This window comes from Hipposideros armiger, unplaced genomic scaffold, assembly GCF_001890085.2.
Source record: "Hipposideros armiger isolate ML-2016 unplaced genomic scaffold, ASM189008v1 scaffold_22, whole genome shotgun sequence".
Classification (NCBI taxonomy): domain Eukaryota; kingdom Metazoa; phylum Chordata; class Mammalia; order Chiroptera; family Hipposideridae; genus Hipposideros; species Hipposideros armiger.
The window spans coordinates 7,348,753-7,361,742 of record NW_017731372.1 but is presented as its reverse complement, the minus strand read 5'-3'; the positions used below and the strand labels follow the sequence as shown (position 1 = coordinate 7,361,742).

The 12,990-nt window shown below is 42.7% G+C and overlaps 1 protein-coding gene across 1 annotated transcript in view; it reads right to left on the bottom strand.

Annotated features, from left to right (window-relative positions):
* Window positions 1-326: 326 nt before the first annotated feature.
* LOC109379113 (potassium voltage-gated channel subfamily H member 1-like) overlaps window positions 327-12,990 on the bottom strand; it is a 143,749-nt gene continuing 131,085 nt past the window's right edge. Inside the window, exon 6 of the mRNA XM_019635460.1 lies at window positions 327-854. Coding sequence (XP_019491005.1) covers window positions 351-854 — 504 coding nt within the window. The 3' untranslated portion in view covers window positions 327-350. The remainder of the gene's footprint in view (window positions 855-12,990) is intronic.

The window sequence follows — 12,990 nt, the reverse complement described above, 5'->3', positions numbered from 1 at the left end:
AAAGACTTCCACAAGTTACTGCTCTATGAACGAGCGGTTTACCAAACTGTACGTGTAGCATGATCTCATTTTAACTTTATAAAAACCTGTATCCATGTGTTCAGATATGGATAGAAAACAATCTGTGAGGAAGAGACGAGAAAGTAATAGCAGTTGTCTCTGAGAGGCAGAATAATGGATGGTTTTTATTTTCTACTTTGTGCTTTTAATAGCATTTTCTAAATTTCTTTGCAGTAAACATGCACTTCTTTAATTATCAGGAAAACTATAAAGTTCGACTTTTAAAAATAAAATCTCTCCCTTAGTTTAAGTTCTTACACCCCTGATCCTGTGGCACCACAGCCATGACTCTACTTCCAGCTAATAGAAGAAATCGACCCCTGCCACGCCCCCTCGGTCCAACCCCAGCAACTGCCGTACTTACAGCCAATCATCATAATGGCCACTGCAAAGATCTTCTCGATGTCCGTGGAGGGGGCGATGTTCCCAAAGCCCACGCTGGTGAGGCTGGTCATGGTGAAATACAACGACGAGATGTAGACGGAATTCTTGCTGGGGCCACCTTCCCACTTCCCGGAGCCAGACCCATTGAACTGGTAAGGGGTGCCAATGTCCATCGCCAGCTGGTACAGCCAGCTGTTGTTGCGGATGGTCTTGGTATCCTCGTCGAAGATCTCATAGTCCCCGATGCTGTACCAAATGCAGGCCATCCAGTGAGCAGCCAGCCCGAACACACACACCAGCAGGACCAGCACGGCAGCTCCGTATTCGATGTAGTGGTCCAGCTTACGGGCCACGCGCCCCAGGCGCAGCAGCCGGACGACTTTCAGAGAGCTGAACAGGCTGCTGATGCCCTGGGAGGAGAGGAGCACAGCATCAGGGCCTAGAAGCAAAAGGACGACTGCTTCCCTCTTCCCGCCGGGGCTGTTTCTTTCAGCACAGTGCATTTCCACGAGATGCAAAGCTATGCAACCCTTAAAAAAACTGTTTTAAAATAAGGCATGATATGGGAACATGCTCATATGTATCTGTATATGTATGCACTATATAATTAGAATTTTATTCTAAGGTGTATGGGAGATTTCCATTGAAAAGCCAATAAAAAAAACAAAACAAACAAGCCAAATAAAATTAGAATTTTAATCTAATTATATTGTGCATGATTATGCAAATATATACGAGTATGAGCATTTTTCCATATCAGGGCTTACTTTAAAACAATTTTAAGGATTGTGTAATATTTCATATTAAGTAATATGAAATATTTTAAGAGTTGCATAGTATTTATTTCATATTGTATAATATTTCATTCTAATTATATTGTGCATAAGTATACAAAAATTCATGTATTGAAAAATGGTCAACATTAACAGTGTTTATGGCTGCACTGTCAAGTTTTAGAATTACAGGCAATTTTTTGCTATATTTTTGTATATTTTTGTTACACTTGTATATATTTACTTAATCTCTGTAATTAAAATGATTACTTTTACAATTAGAAAAAATATATTTAAAAAGTAAACACAGCTTTTAAAAAAGATAAAAATGAATTAAAGAAACAGCTGAGAAGAACTGAGATTCTGTTCCAAACCCTTGGAAGGTTACATGGCGACTGTTAGGCCAGGGATTATACAATCAGACGTCATATGCTTAAACATAATCAATTAAGGAAGCTCAGAGCTATTGTAGAAGGAACCTCCTGATTCCATCTGGTCAAGCCTCCTCCCTTCTATTGGCGTCTGCTGATCTCACCAGGAAAGGTCTATTCTCCAAATAGTAGTTCTCTAGGGAATAGCACTGTGGTAGTGGAAAGGACATCAGACTAGAAATGTGGAAAATGGGGTCTGAGACTAACTTGCTATGCGAATTTGGACGATTCAGTTATCCCTCAGTTCCCTCGTCTACACAATGAGGGAGGTGGACTAGAGGGTCTCCAAATCTCCAAATACTAATCTACTCTTACCTCCTGAAACATTACAGAAGCCACACCATTCAAAACTCCTATCCCACATGATTCCATGGTGTAGAGGATTCCATAGAGGGAGGTTTCTGTTAGCTTTTCCTACTTCCATTAAAAAGCAAATAAACGAGCAAACGAAATAGAGACACTTCTTTGACTCAAGACTTCAGTCTCCCTTACACAGCAAAAGTCCTACAGCAGAGTGATGCCCTTCACCAAGCAGAGTGAACGACTTCTCACTCTTCGAAACACTGGACAGTTCCCAGGTCACTGCTATTCTCTCTTGTTCCCTGTATCCTTAATGACAACCACCAAGGGTCAGGTTGTGTCCCAGACAGAAGGAAAACACGTAAATGATTTTAGAGTCTCACCTTGGCTGCTTTCTCTTCCTGGGCACACAGCTAAACTACATTTCCCAGACTCTTTCACATCTGGGTGGGTCTCTAGGACTAGTTCTCACCAATGAAATGTGGGGTGAGGTGTGTCACTTCAGGCCAAGACGGCTAAATGTAAGTGTACTTTCTCTACATACTTTCTCTGCCCCCTGGCATGCCTTCCAGCTGAGGCTAGTGTGACCTTGAGGCCAAGAACCGAAGAAGGCGGATGTACAGCATGGGAGGAGCCTGGATCCCTGAAAGACTATGTGAAACACCCTCTCCCCTCCCTGGTCAGCTTGAATCCTATTGTGATGTGAATGAAAAAAGAAACTTCTGAAATAAGCCAGTGAAATTTTTAGTGATATTTGTTACAGTAGCTATCATTAGCCTTGCTGACAAGTGAGCTCACAAACCCTATGTACAATAGCACGGCCTTGTCAAGAAAGGCCACAGATTACTTTTGTTGCGATGGCAGTGGGAGAGGTGAGATTTATGGCTCTTTTGGAAAAAGAAAACAAATAAACAACAGTTTTCTAGCCATAAAACTTACAACAGAAACAATCATTTCTTGTCCAACATATACCAGCAAATGGATAATCATGGATTTTTCCAGACCAAGGGACTACATCCTCAGGGTCAGTTCATCCAAACTGCTAACCTTGACAAAATTTACCTTTGCAAGCCCAGTCCTCCTCCCCAGGTCCCCTGTTCCCTTCATGTGCTTTTCTCAAAAACCTTTTTCAGCCTGCAGAAAAGGCTGAGAAAATCCCTCATGTTCAGGTCCAAAAGACCGATGAGGGTAAATGGATATCCTCTCTCCATAGGGCTTTTGCCTCTGAACAGAGGAAAACTAACTTTCAACAGTGGAATTAAAAGCACCAACAGCCTGGATGAAGGAGATTATTTTGGGAGGCAAAGGAGACTTTTTTTGATGACTCAGAAATCAAACACATACAAGCAGCCACCTCCTCTCCACCTCCTCATAAGGAGATTCCTGAAATCATCTTCCAAAGCAGTTCTACTCTGAAGCAGAAACGATTACCTAGAGCAAAAGTGCCGTGTCATTTTTCCTCTCTCATGTTCGACTCAAAGCAACATTTATGAAGAACCTACTATGTACTCCTTTGTGCTAATGCTACAGGGAAGAGATTAAAACGATTCTGTCTTTGTCTTCTTGCTCACTATTGCATCTTCAGTGCCTGGAAGATGCTTGGCAGGAAGAAAAGAGGGAGGAAGCAAAAGTATAATAACTGGTGAGGGAGGCAAGATGTATTTCTACCTAATAGTCACAGAGCTTGACAGCTGAAAGGCAGCAGAGACGTCATCGAGTCCAGCTCCTGTGAGTCCAGCAGGGTCTTCTAGAGCTCCCGTAAGGAAAGGTCATTCAGCCTTTCCTGGATCTCTCCGCTTAACTGCTACCTCAAAGATCCCATTGTGTGGCAGTCATTCACGGAGATGAATGACTGGGCCTCTCTTACCTTTCTTATCCCCCTTCTGCTGCACCTGCACTTTACCCCTCCTCCCTTCTGCATCCCTTCACAATGGCCAACACAACACAAGCAACCCTACCCAAGGGCCATGCTACCCTCTAACCGTACACGCTGGTCTTGAGCATCCCACACACTGGATGCACATTTGCATCTCTGTGCCTGCTCAGACTGGTTCCTCAGCCCAGAACATCCAGCTTGCCTATTTCTGCCAGCTGGTAGCTAGTTATCCTTCAGGCCTGCCACTACTACCCTTTAAGCCTGCCACTACCTCCAGCCTAACCCTAACCCTAACCATGACTACCCTGTGGTCACAATCACTCACTCTACAATCCGTCCGTGGTAATCTGTATCCATTACCTCTTGAACACATTGTTTTACATTATACTTTCCTATAGCCATTTCCCCAACCACATCAGGAACTACAATGTCTTGAAGACAGATGCCTCCTATATTGGATTGAATAGTTTCCCCCGAAATTCATGTCTTTTCCAGAACCTCAGAATGGGACCTTATTTAGAAATAGGGTCATTGCAAGTATAGTTAGTGAAAAGGAGGTCATACAGTGGGTCCTTAATCCAATATGACTGGCATCCTTATAATAAGAGGAGAAGAGACAGACACAGAGAGAACACCATGTGACCAATACCGCAATTGGAGTGATGTAATTCAAGTCAAGGAATGCCTTCCAGGCAACACCGGAAGCTAAGAGAAAGGCATGGCACAGATTCTCTCCTAGAGCCTTCAGAGGGAATATGGCCCTGCTGACACCTTGATTTCAGATTGCTAGATTCCAGAACTGTGAAACAATAAATTTCTCTCATGCTAAGCCACCCAGACTGTGGTAATAGGTCACGGAGCCCTAGGAAGCGAATACACCTACACAGGGTCTAAAGCCAGTGTCTTTTCAGAAAGGGTCTCAAACATTTTCTAAATTACATCAAAGAGTTTGAATGATTAGAAAATTTTCTTCTCATTTTAAGGAGCTTTGGAACTATATGAAATAAGCACTTCCTCATTGTGTTATCTGTGTATACACAGATACGCTGTTACACAGTCTTGCATAAGTTCTCTCTTATGGCACTAACAGCTGGAATTCTGGCTGTTAAAAAGCATTTCAAGCTATTCATTATTTTTTTCTTATTTTCCTGAAGTTTGGTAGATGCAATAAATAAAACCAAATACTCCAAACATTTTATTTTTAAATTTTAGTATGCTAAAAACACAATAGCACCATATGGTAGAGAATCATATTTTCCCAGGGACTTCTCGAAACAGAAAACCTGTCTCACAATTTGAAATAGCTCTGGAGGGTTCTTTATCACAGCCTGAAAATTAAGAAGAATCAAGAATTTCAGGATGAGTCAACACGGATGAAGGGACTGTGAGAGGCTGTGCTGGTGGGCTCATCACTCAAGGCCAACAACTCTGACCAGAAAGACGCCTTCTGGAATCTAAAAAACCTCAGTTGTAGTGATATTGACACAACTCAAATGGAAACGGACATTTGGTAATTATCAGAAGCATTTGTGTGTCAACTATCAAGTTTGACCTATTCATCCAGACTAAATTAATCATTCCGTTAATGTGGGCTACACCTGACCTTCTCAACTAGTCAGATTCAACAATTTTCTGCTCAATTTTTTTTTCTGCCATAGTCATGGAACTACCACTGTCACAGACTGATGACAATAACTACTCAGTCTTTCAGGCTCTTGAATAGCTCCCCCAGGCTTCCAGGTCTGTGGGTGACATGACGTCATCCACAGCAAATGCTGCAGCTAAACTTTATCATTTTTCTAAATGGCTTTCAACCTTGCATCTCTCATGATTACTCTTCTGCATCCTCCTCCAGCTAAATGCCTCCTCCGCATGCTTCCCTCTGAGTCCTCTGGAGTCCATCTTCATGGGGAGAGAAATTCCCAGCCTCAACATCTTCATGGGCTGTTCCCACCACCTCCCTGTGTTAGTTGAAATCTAGTTCTACCAACACCTTGCTTTCCCCCTTACATCCTGCTGTTAGTAGGGAGTTTTCAATCTCCACACTTGCATCTTCCAAACAAGAGCTCTTTGGCCCTCAAATGACAACTGCCCAGCCATGCCACCTCCCAGTTCTGTCATCTGATTATTGATAGCTAACATCTATTGACTTACAAGTATGCCAGAACCTGGGCTTAATCTTTGCATTAATTATCGCATTTATCAGCTACTTAGCCCTTCCCTTTCATCCCTTGAATCTTTGCACCCAGCTTTCTAGCCCATTTCCCACTATGAGCATGGGAAACTTTAATATCCATGGGAAAATGTTCAACACTCCAGCCTCTCTATTCCCAGTGACCTTCACCACCACTCCACACTGTGGGCCTGGTCACCACTGGAAACTGCTCCATAGCTGAAGTCTTACATACCAGCATTTGACACGATGATTACACACTTCCATTCCTCTTGCCCTCTCTCCCTTATCCCCATCTAACCTACCCTTTGGTTTCTCTTTGATACCTCTATCCTTCATCTTTTTTTGTCAACTCTCTTCAGATTTCACTTCCTTTCCCATCATACTAGGCCCCATTACATCACTTCAAGTACTCCCTCCCCCCTACCCTAAAAATCCTCTCTCTTTGCCCTCCTGCCAAACTGTCCTGCCAAACCCAGTGCTGGATCCAATAGTCGGCACTGTGCTATCATTTCCATTCTCAGCTGGGTCCCCATCCTTTTCCTCTTCCTTGAACAACCCTCTCTCCTCTTCCCATCAACAGATATTCCAAATCATCACTGTTCTGTTCAAGATGCCGCCTGACCTATGCCCCTCTCATTCTCAAACCAAAGCATCCCCCTATTCACAGAGAAAGCGGAGGACATTAGTATCAACTCTGACTCTATGTTCCACCTCTGCAAATAAAAGCAAGTGCATTTGCACATTCTTCCATACCGCACCAAAACCCACTCCCCCACCCACTCTGAGGCATCAATCCATCAGCTAGCCACGCTCCTCTCTATTCCCTCCCTGTCTTCAAATCTCCCTTTCACACTCTAATTTCTCTTAGACTATAATCAATATTACTGTTTCAAGTCCTGTGCACCTCTCCAGATATATTAACTCTCTTTCTCTTCCTGAAACCATAATCAACACAAAATGGCTCCATTTCCTCATTTCCCGCTCATTTCTCAGCCCACTGCAATCAGATGTCCATTCAAACCACTTCCCAGAATTTACTGTCTTGAAGGTCACCAATTACCTTCTAATGGTTACACCTTCAGCGTGTGACATTTGACATTCTTCATGCCACACAGTGTCTAAACTGTCTTTTTGTCTTTGAGGAATCACCACCTTACAAAGCGGAGCTTTTCTCCCACCCCTGAAGCTGAAGATACCATAACTCTTCCTTCTCTAGCTTCCTCTGCAGCTACTGTGTGAGCACATGACCTAGAATCTGTCCATTGGAGACACCCACCCCAGTCATTGACTGTATCTGATGGAGGAATTACACAGGACTCTTTCTGCAAGAGCATGGCAGCATCCCACAGTTCCCAGAGGCAGCAGGCAGCAGCAATGGAAGTGGTACCCAGGGTCCACTGATGGCGTTCTCAGTACTACACATTGCGAGTCCACGTCCAGGAGCAGCAGCAGTGGTTTATTCACGGAACCAGCTCTGCAATATGATTTGGGGCACTATTCCTAGCCACATAGCCTCCAAAAGTTGTCCTGGTCTTCACAAAACTTCTGTGAGTACCTAACGCCTTTTAATTACCTTTTCCCTCCACACATTAGCCAGACTTGAACCCTGACATTACGACAATGTGGAATGGACTCTTCTCCCATGGTTCCCACAATGCCTCTTTTTCTAATTATTCACTAACGTATTATTCTTGGGGTTTTTTCTCTTCTCAATATGCCCCTTTTTCTGGGCAGCTGCATCCATTTGTGTGGTTTTAACCACCATCGATACACTAAGAACCTGTAAATCCATCTTTCCAAACCAGACATTTCTCCTGTCCTTAGGACTCCTATGGGCATGTCATGGGAATATCCCACGAGTTCCTCAGTTTGACATATCTAATCCTCAGTCCATCTCTTATTCCCCAACTTGGAGAATGTGCCTCAGTCTCCCAAGTGAAGAACTAGGTGTCATCATCTTATTTGGCTATGCCAACTTTTCTTAACTGAATGTTCTTTTTAGAAGGGTGATATTAAGGAATATCAGTATTCCAACGTGTAATTTTGCTGTCACTTGGATAAAAATAGAAAACAACTGTATTTTTTTGTCTATGCATATAATATCTCTGGAAGTATATGTAAGATGTGAGAAATATTGATTGTCCTAAGAAGGGAGAGTCTTCACTGTACATACCCTTTTGAACGTTGTACCATGTGAATTATTGTTTATCCAAATTTTTTAAAATTTCAATTATAAAAATAATTAAATATAAGTTTAAAAGTATGACCCAACCCTGCTGAGAATCATTCAATGGTTCCCCTTGCCTTCTGGATAAAATTGCATTAGTTTAGCCAAGTCCTTTGTAATTTTGTTTCTGACAGCCTCATCTCTCATTGCTTCCCTCCCAGACATCCTCTGTTTTAGTTGTATCAAATTATTTGTGGTTCCATAATCACACTGTGCCCTCATGCCTTCGCATCTGCTGTTCCTTCTGCCTCAAACACTATTCCCCTGGCTGTCTGCCTGCCAAACCCCTAGCGATCCTTGAAGACATTTCTCAATACCGCAGTGGTAGGGAGAGTCACATATTTATTACTAAAATTGTCTCCATATCAAGTATACAAGTAGCTTACCTTTTAAAATAAATATCAGAGTAAATTCAAGCTTATCCCAATAATAGTATTATACTCTCATTGGAATTCCAATTTGTTTTCTTGACCCCTAGAGAAAGGAGTACAGATATGATAACACCCTAGAAACTGTGAATCAGATGTCATCTGCAGGAACATAATCTATTATGCGTGTCTGTAATGGTTAATTTTATGTGTCAACTTGACTGGGACATAGGATGCCCAGATATTTGGTTAACATTAACAATGAGGGTGTTTCTGGAGTGAGATTAACATCTGAATCAGTAGACTGATTAAAACAGAAACACTCCCTAGTGTGGGTGGACCTCATCCCATCCATTGGAGACAAGAATTGAGCAAAAAAATGGAGTACAGGAGAATTCGCTGTCTCTGCCTTATTGTTTTTAAGCTGGGACATCAATCTTCTCCTGTCTAGATGCACTCTATCTAGAACTTACACCACCACCTCTCATGGGTCTCCAGCTTGCAGACCGTTCGTTGGTCATGGGACTTCTCAGCCGCCATAATCATACTGATTTAAAAAACTAAATATATATATATATATATATATATATATATACACATATATATATTCTGTGGAGCTCTGACTAATACAGTATCTTAATGGAAGGAAGGTCAAGAACTGCTAATCTAAGACTCAACACAAAGTTATCTCTCTGTGATACCTACGGGCAGAGTTTCACATGCCCTCTGCTATATTCCCACAACTGGTCTTTGATTCAGTCTTTCAACACATACTTACTGAGCACCTAATAAGAGGCACACGTGATTTCAAGCACTGATAAGAGACCAGTGATGAACTGACTAAAATCCTCACCTTCTGGAACTTGCATTCAACTGGGGGAGACTAACAATAAATAGAAAAAAAAACATGTAAAATAAATGGTATGCTATAAGACGATGAGATGAAAAATTGAGCAGGAAATGAAACTAAAGAGTGCCAGGCAGGGGCGAGAAGTGATGATGGTCAGTGTTAAACAGGATTGTGAAGGAAAACTCCACTGAGATCTTGGCATTTAAAGCCCAGTGGAGATGAGACTTTGAACCACAAGAGCATCTCAGGGAAACAGACAGAAGGATCAGCAAGTACAAACTGTCCTCAGGTAGGAATGTCACATTGTCTTTATATTAAGTTGACAGGCCCCTGACGTCAGGAAGCACACCTTCAGTGAGAGTAATAATTAACATTTATTGAGTACTAGTGTCAGGCACAAGTACTTTACAAGCATTATCTCACTTAACCCTCATACCCTTGTGAAGTAGGTATATTATACACCCAATTTACAGATGAAGAAACTCATAGTATCATTTGTCCAGTATCTCACAGGCAGAAAGTGGCAGAGCTGGAAATTGAAGCCTGATCAAGGGACTCCCAAGTATAGGATCTTAACCCTTTGCTCTAAAGACTCCACCTTTAGTTTCCCATCTTTAGAATTCTAGCTCCTCGCAGATGCTCAATAAATGTTTTTTTAATGGAAACCTACACTGAGACTTACTCAAAGAAGTTGTGTCCATAGTAAATCCAGTGGTCTGTTATAAGGATGTATAACTTTATTAACAGAGCTTCGTTTGTTTGCTGTCTTTAAAACAGAGATAACTTCAAGAATAAATATTCCATGATGGCCCCACCACGCTAAGCACTGCAGATCTATTTCAACTACACAAGGGAATAAACTAGCTGACCAGGTCTTATTGGAATTTACTCACTGAAGCTTAAAATGTAATTTGCTGCCCCTCTTGCTTCAACATTTGACTTTAGGTTTGTTTAATTCAATTCAGCAATCATTTCCTAAAATACATAGCCAAGAGCGGCCAGTGATAGAAAAACAGGGAACATGGAATCCCCTGCCCTCACATCGCCTACAATCAGGCCACGGAGAAAGCTCAGCCTGCAGATGACAGCAATACAGCGGCAAACACAAATTAGCTGTCACCATGAAGACCGACTTAGCACAAGTCCTACAGCTGTGTACGAAGGGAATTCTTTTCTAGTTCACTTAACAGGTCTGTTGACCATATTGAGGGGAAGGATGTGGTTACCGAGTATAAGGGATAGTTTGCAACCTTCCATTTGTTTAGTCCAATAATATATCTAAAAGGCACATCTAAAGTCTCCACAGAAAACAAACTTGAAGGAAGTTTAGAAATATTGCTGAAAATCATCCACTTTCTTTTTGTTTACAATTCAAACCATGAAATAAACTGTCTATTCAGTTGTGATAGTATACCATCAGGCCCTTTTTCTTTCTAGAGGTGCTGAAAGTTGAAATTTCTATCATTGGCCAAATAAAATCCAAAGGATACAGAATGGAGAACCTGGTTTTCTCAAGCCATGTCTCTGTCTCTCTCAAAATACAAGTACTAATCTCAGGTTTTCTTCTTCCAGGGAAATGAAAGGAAGCCAAGTAGTCTACACAGAACCTTCTCACGTACAGAAGGAAGCAATAAAGTCATGCTGTGCCTGCAGCTCTGACACTGATGCGGAACTAGCCATGCCCTTAATTTGCTTTAGGCTAATTAGAATTAAATTCTCAGAGATGACAGCATGCCCGGGTCTGGTGTAGGTGAAAACCCCAATGACTTTAGGAGGGTTGTGTCTGTAGGAGCTCTCGGCACTGGGGCCTGACTACGGCAATGGTCCACTTATCACTGCCTGGCCAGAGTTCTAGATATGAAACAGCACTGACATTATAACATCTGAGGACATGGCTGGGCCTCCTGATCACATGTGATAGCTCTCTATTTAATGGACAGGAGAGATACAGGTCATTTCCTATGCAGTCGAATTTGACTTTAAGACACACTCCCTCCCTCCCTTCCCAAACATAAGCCACTGCAGTCTCACCCTCACCCAAAACCAAGCTTCAAGTAAGAAGGAGGGAGCCCCTATAAGCTATAAAGAAGCCCCCATATGTGTAGCCTCCTGATAAGAACTGGGAGTTTGTGGTATGGCCTTGAAGGCTACACAGAAGTGGCAAGGAGGCAAGGCTTAAGCAGCTGGTTTGGACGTGTGAAAGGTTCTCCAGAATTTGGGGAGCCTAGTGTAGCAAACTGTAGGCCACTGGCCCAGACATCTGGGTTGCATCTGTGAAAACTGGGGCAGCTGCTAAGTTTTCCCACTGCTCAGGGACTAGCTCACCTGCACTGGGCAAACGAAAGCCCTGGGGGCAAAGCAAGGACAAGAGCTAGCCAAACCACTGGGCACACCTCTGAGGGACCACAGGGTCCCTGGAGGAGCCCGTAGGTGTGGGCCTAGCCCCAGGACACTGCTCGGTGTGACTGATACACAGGGTACTGAGAAAGGGACAGGGAGGAACAGAAGACTGAGTCTCAGGAAGACAGCATGGCTATAACTTCAGGGATTCCTAAATTTAAAGTACAAGGACCCCCTTTCAGCTAAAAGGAAGGTCAGTGCTTCACCCTTAATAGTGTTCATGGTTTAGCTCTGTTCCTTCACAGGTAGATTTAAAGCCCTCGAAGGCTATTTCTCCTTGCAGCTTCAGTAGTGAGTAGTGCTGGGACCACGTATCATTCTAGACTCTTCCATTTCGGGAAGAAGCGGTTATACACAGAGCTCCGCTCTACTGCCATCTGGCCCTCTGAGGATAAGCCTCTGTCAGAATGTTCTAAGAAAAAATTATGGCTCTTTTAAGAAGCTTCTGATAAATATAGTTCTAAACTTTCGGGAAGCAGGCAGAAGTAAGTAAAGAAAGTCATCATTCTGTGTGGTTAAAATAATCAGTAACTACAACTTTGAGGAATAAGAGAAGCCACAGAGAAAAGACATTTTGTTCTCGTTAGAAAACATGTTCACTATGAGGAGTCCATGAACCCCAAAGCCACATGGGGGACTCAGGCTTGGGGCCAGGCCCTGCCTCTAGCATGCTCTGACTAGCTCTGTGACCCTAGCAGGTCAGGCAACCTCTCTGGGCTTCATTTCTTCACCTTTAAAGTGGGGAAAATGCATTACACAGGATTAATGCTCACAAAAGTATTAGTTGTTGTTACATTAGAGGTGGTGTCTTGCTCTCCTCCAGCTGTAAAAATCCAGCCGAGAGAGAGAGAGAGAGAGAGAGAGAGAGAGAGAGAGAGAGAGAGAGAGAGAGAGAGGTGGAGGGGGGCAATTACTTGCCCTCATGAAAAGGAGAGAGAGGATCTGAAATGTCAGAAATAAGTCATCTCTAGGTGAGAATTAATAAAGAGGGGGAAAAGTGCATTCTCTCTGAAAAGTTGTAAAAAAGAAGTCAAGGTTTTTTTTTTTTACCAAAACAGCTGTACAAGCTGAAGGGAACCGGCAGGGAGCCTGGGCTGGTGCCTCTGGACATGTAGACCCCAGGCGTGGGGGGAAAGTCAGTCTCA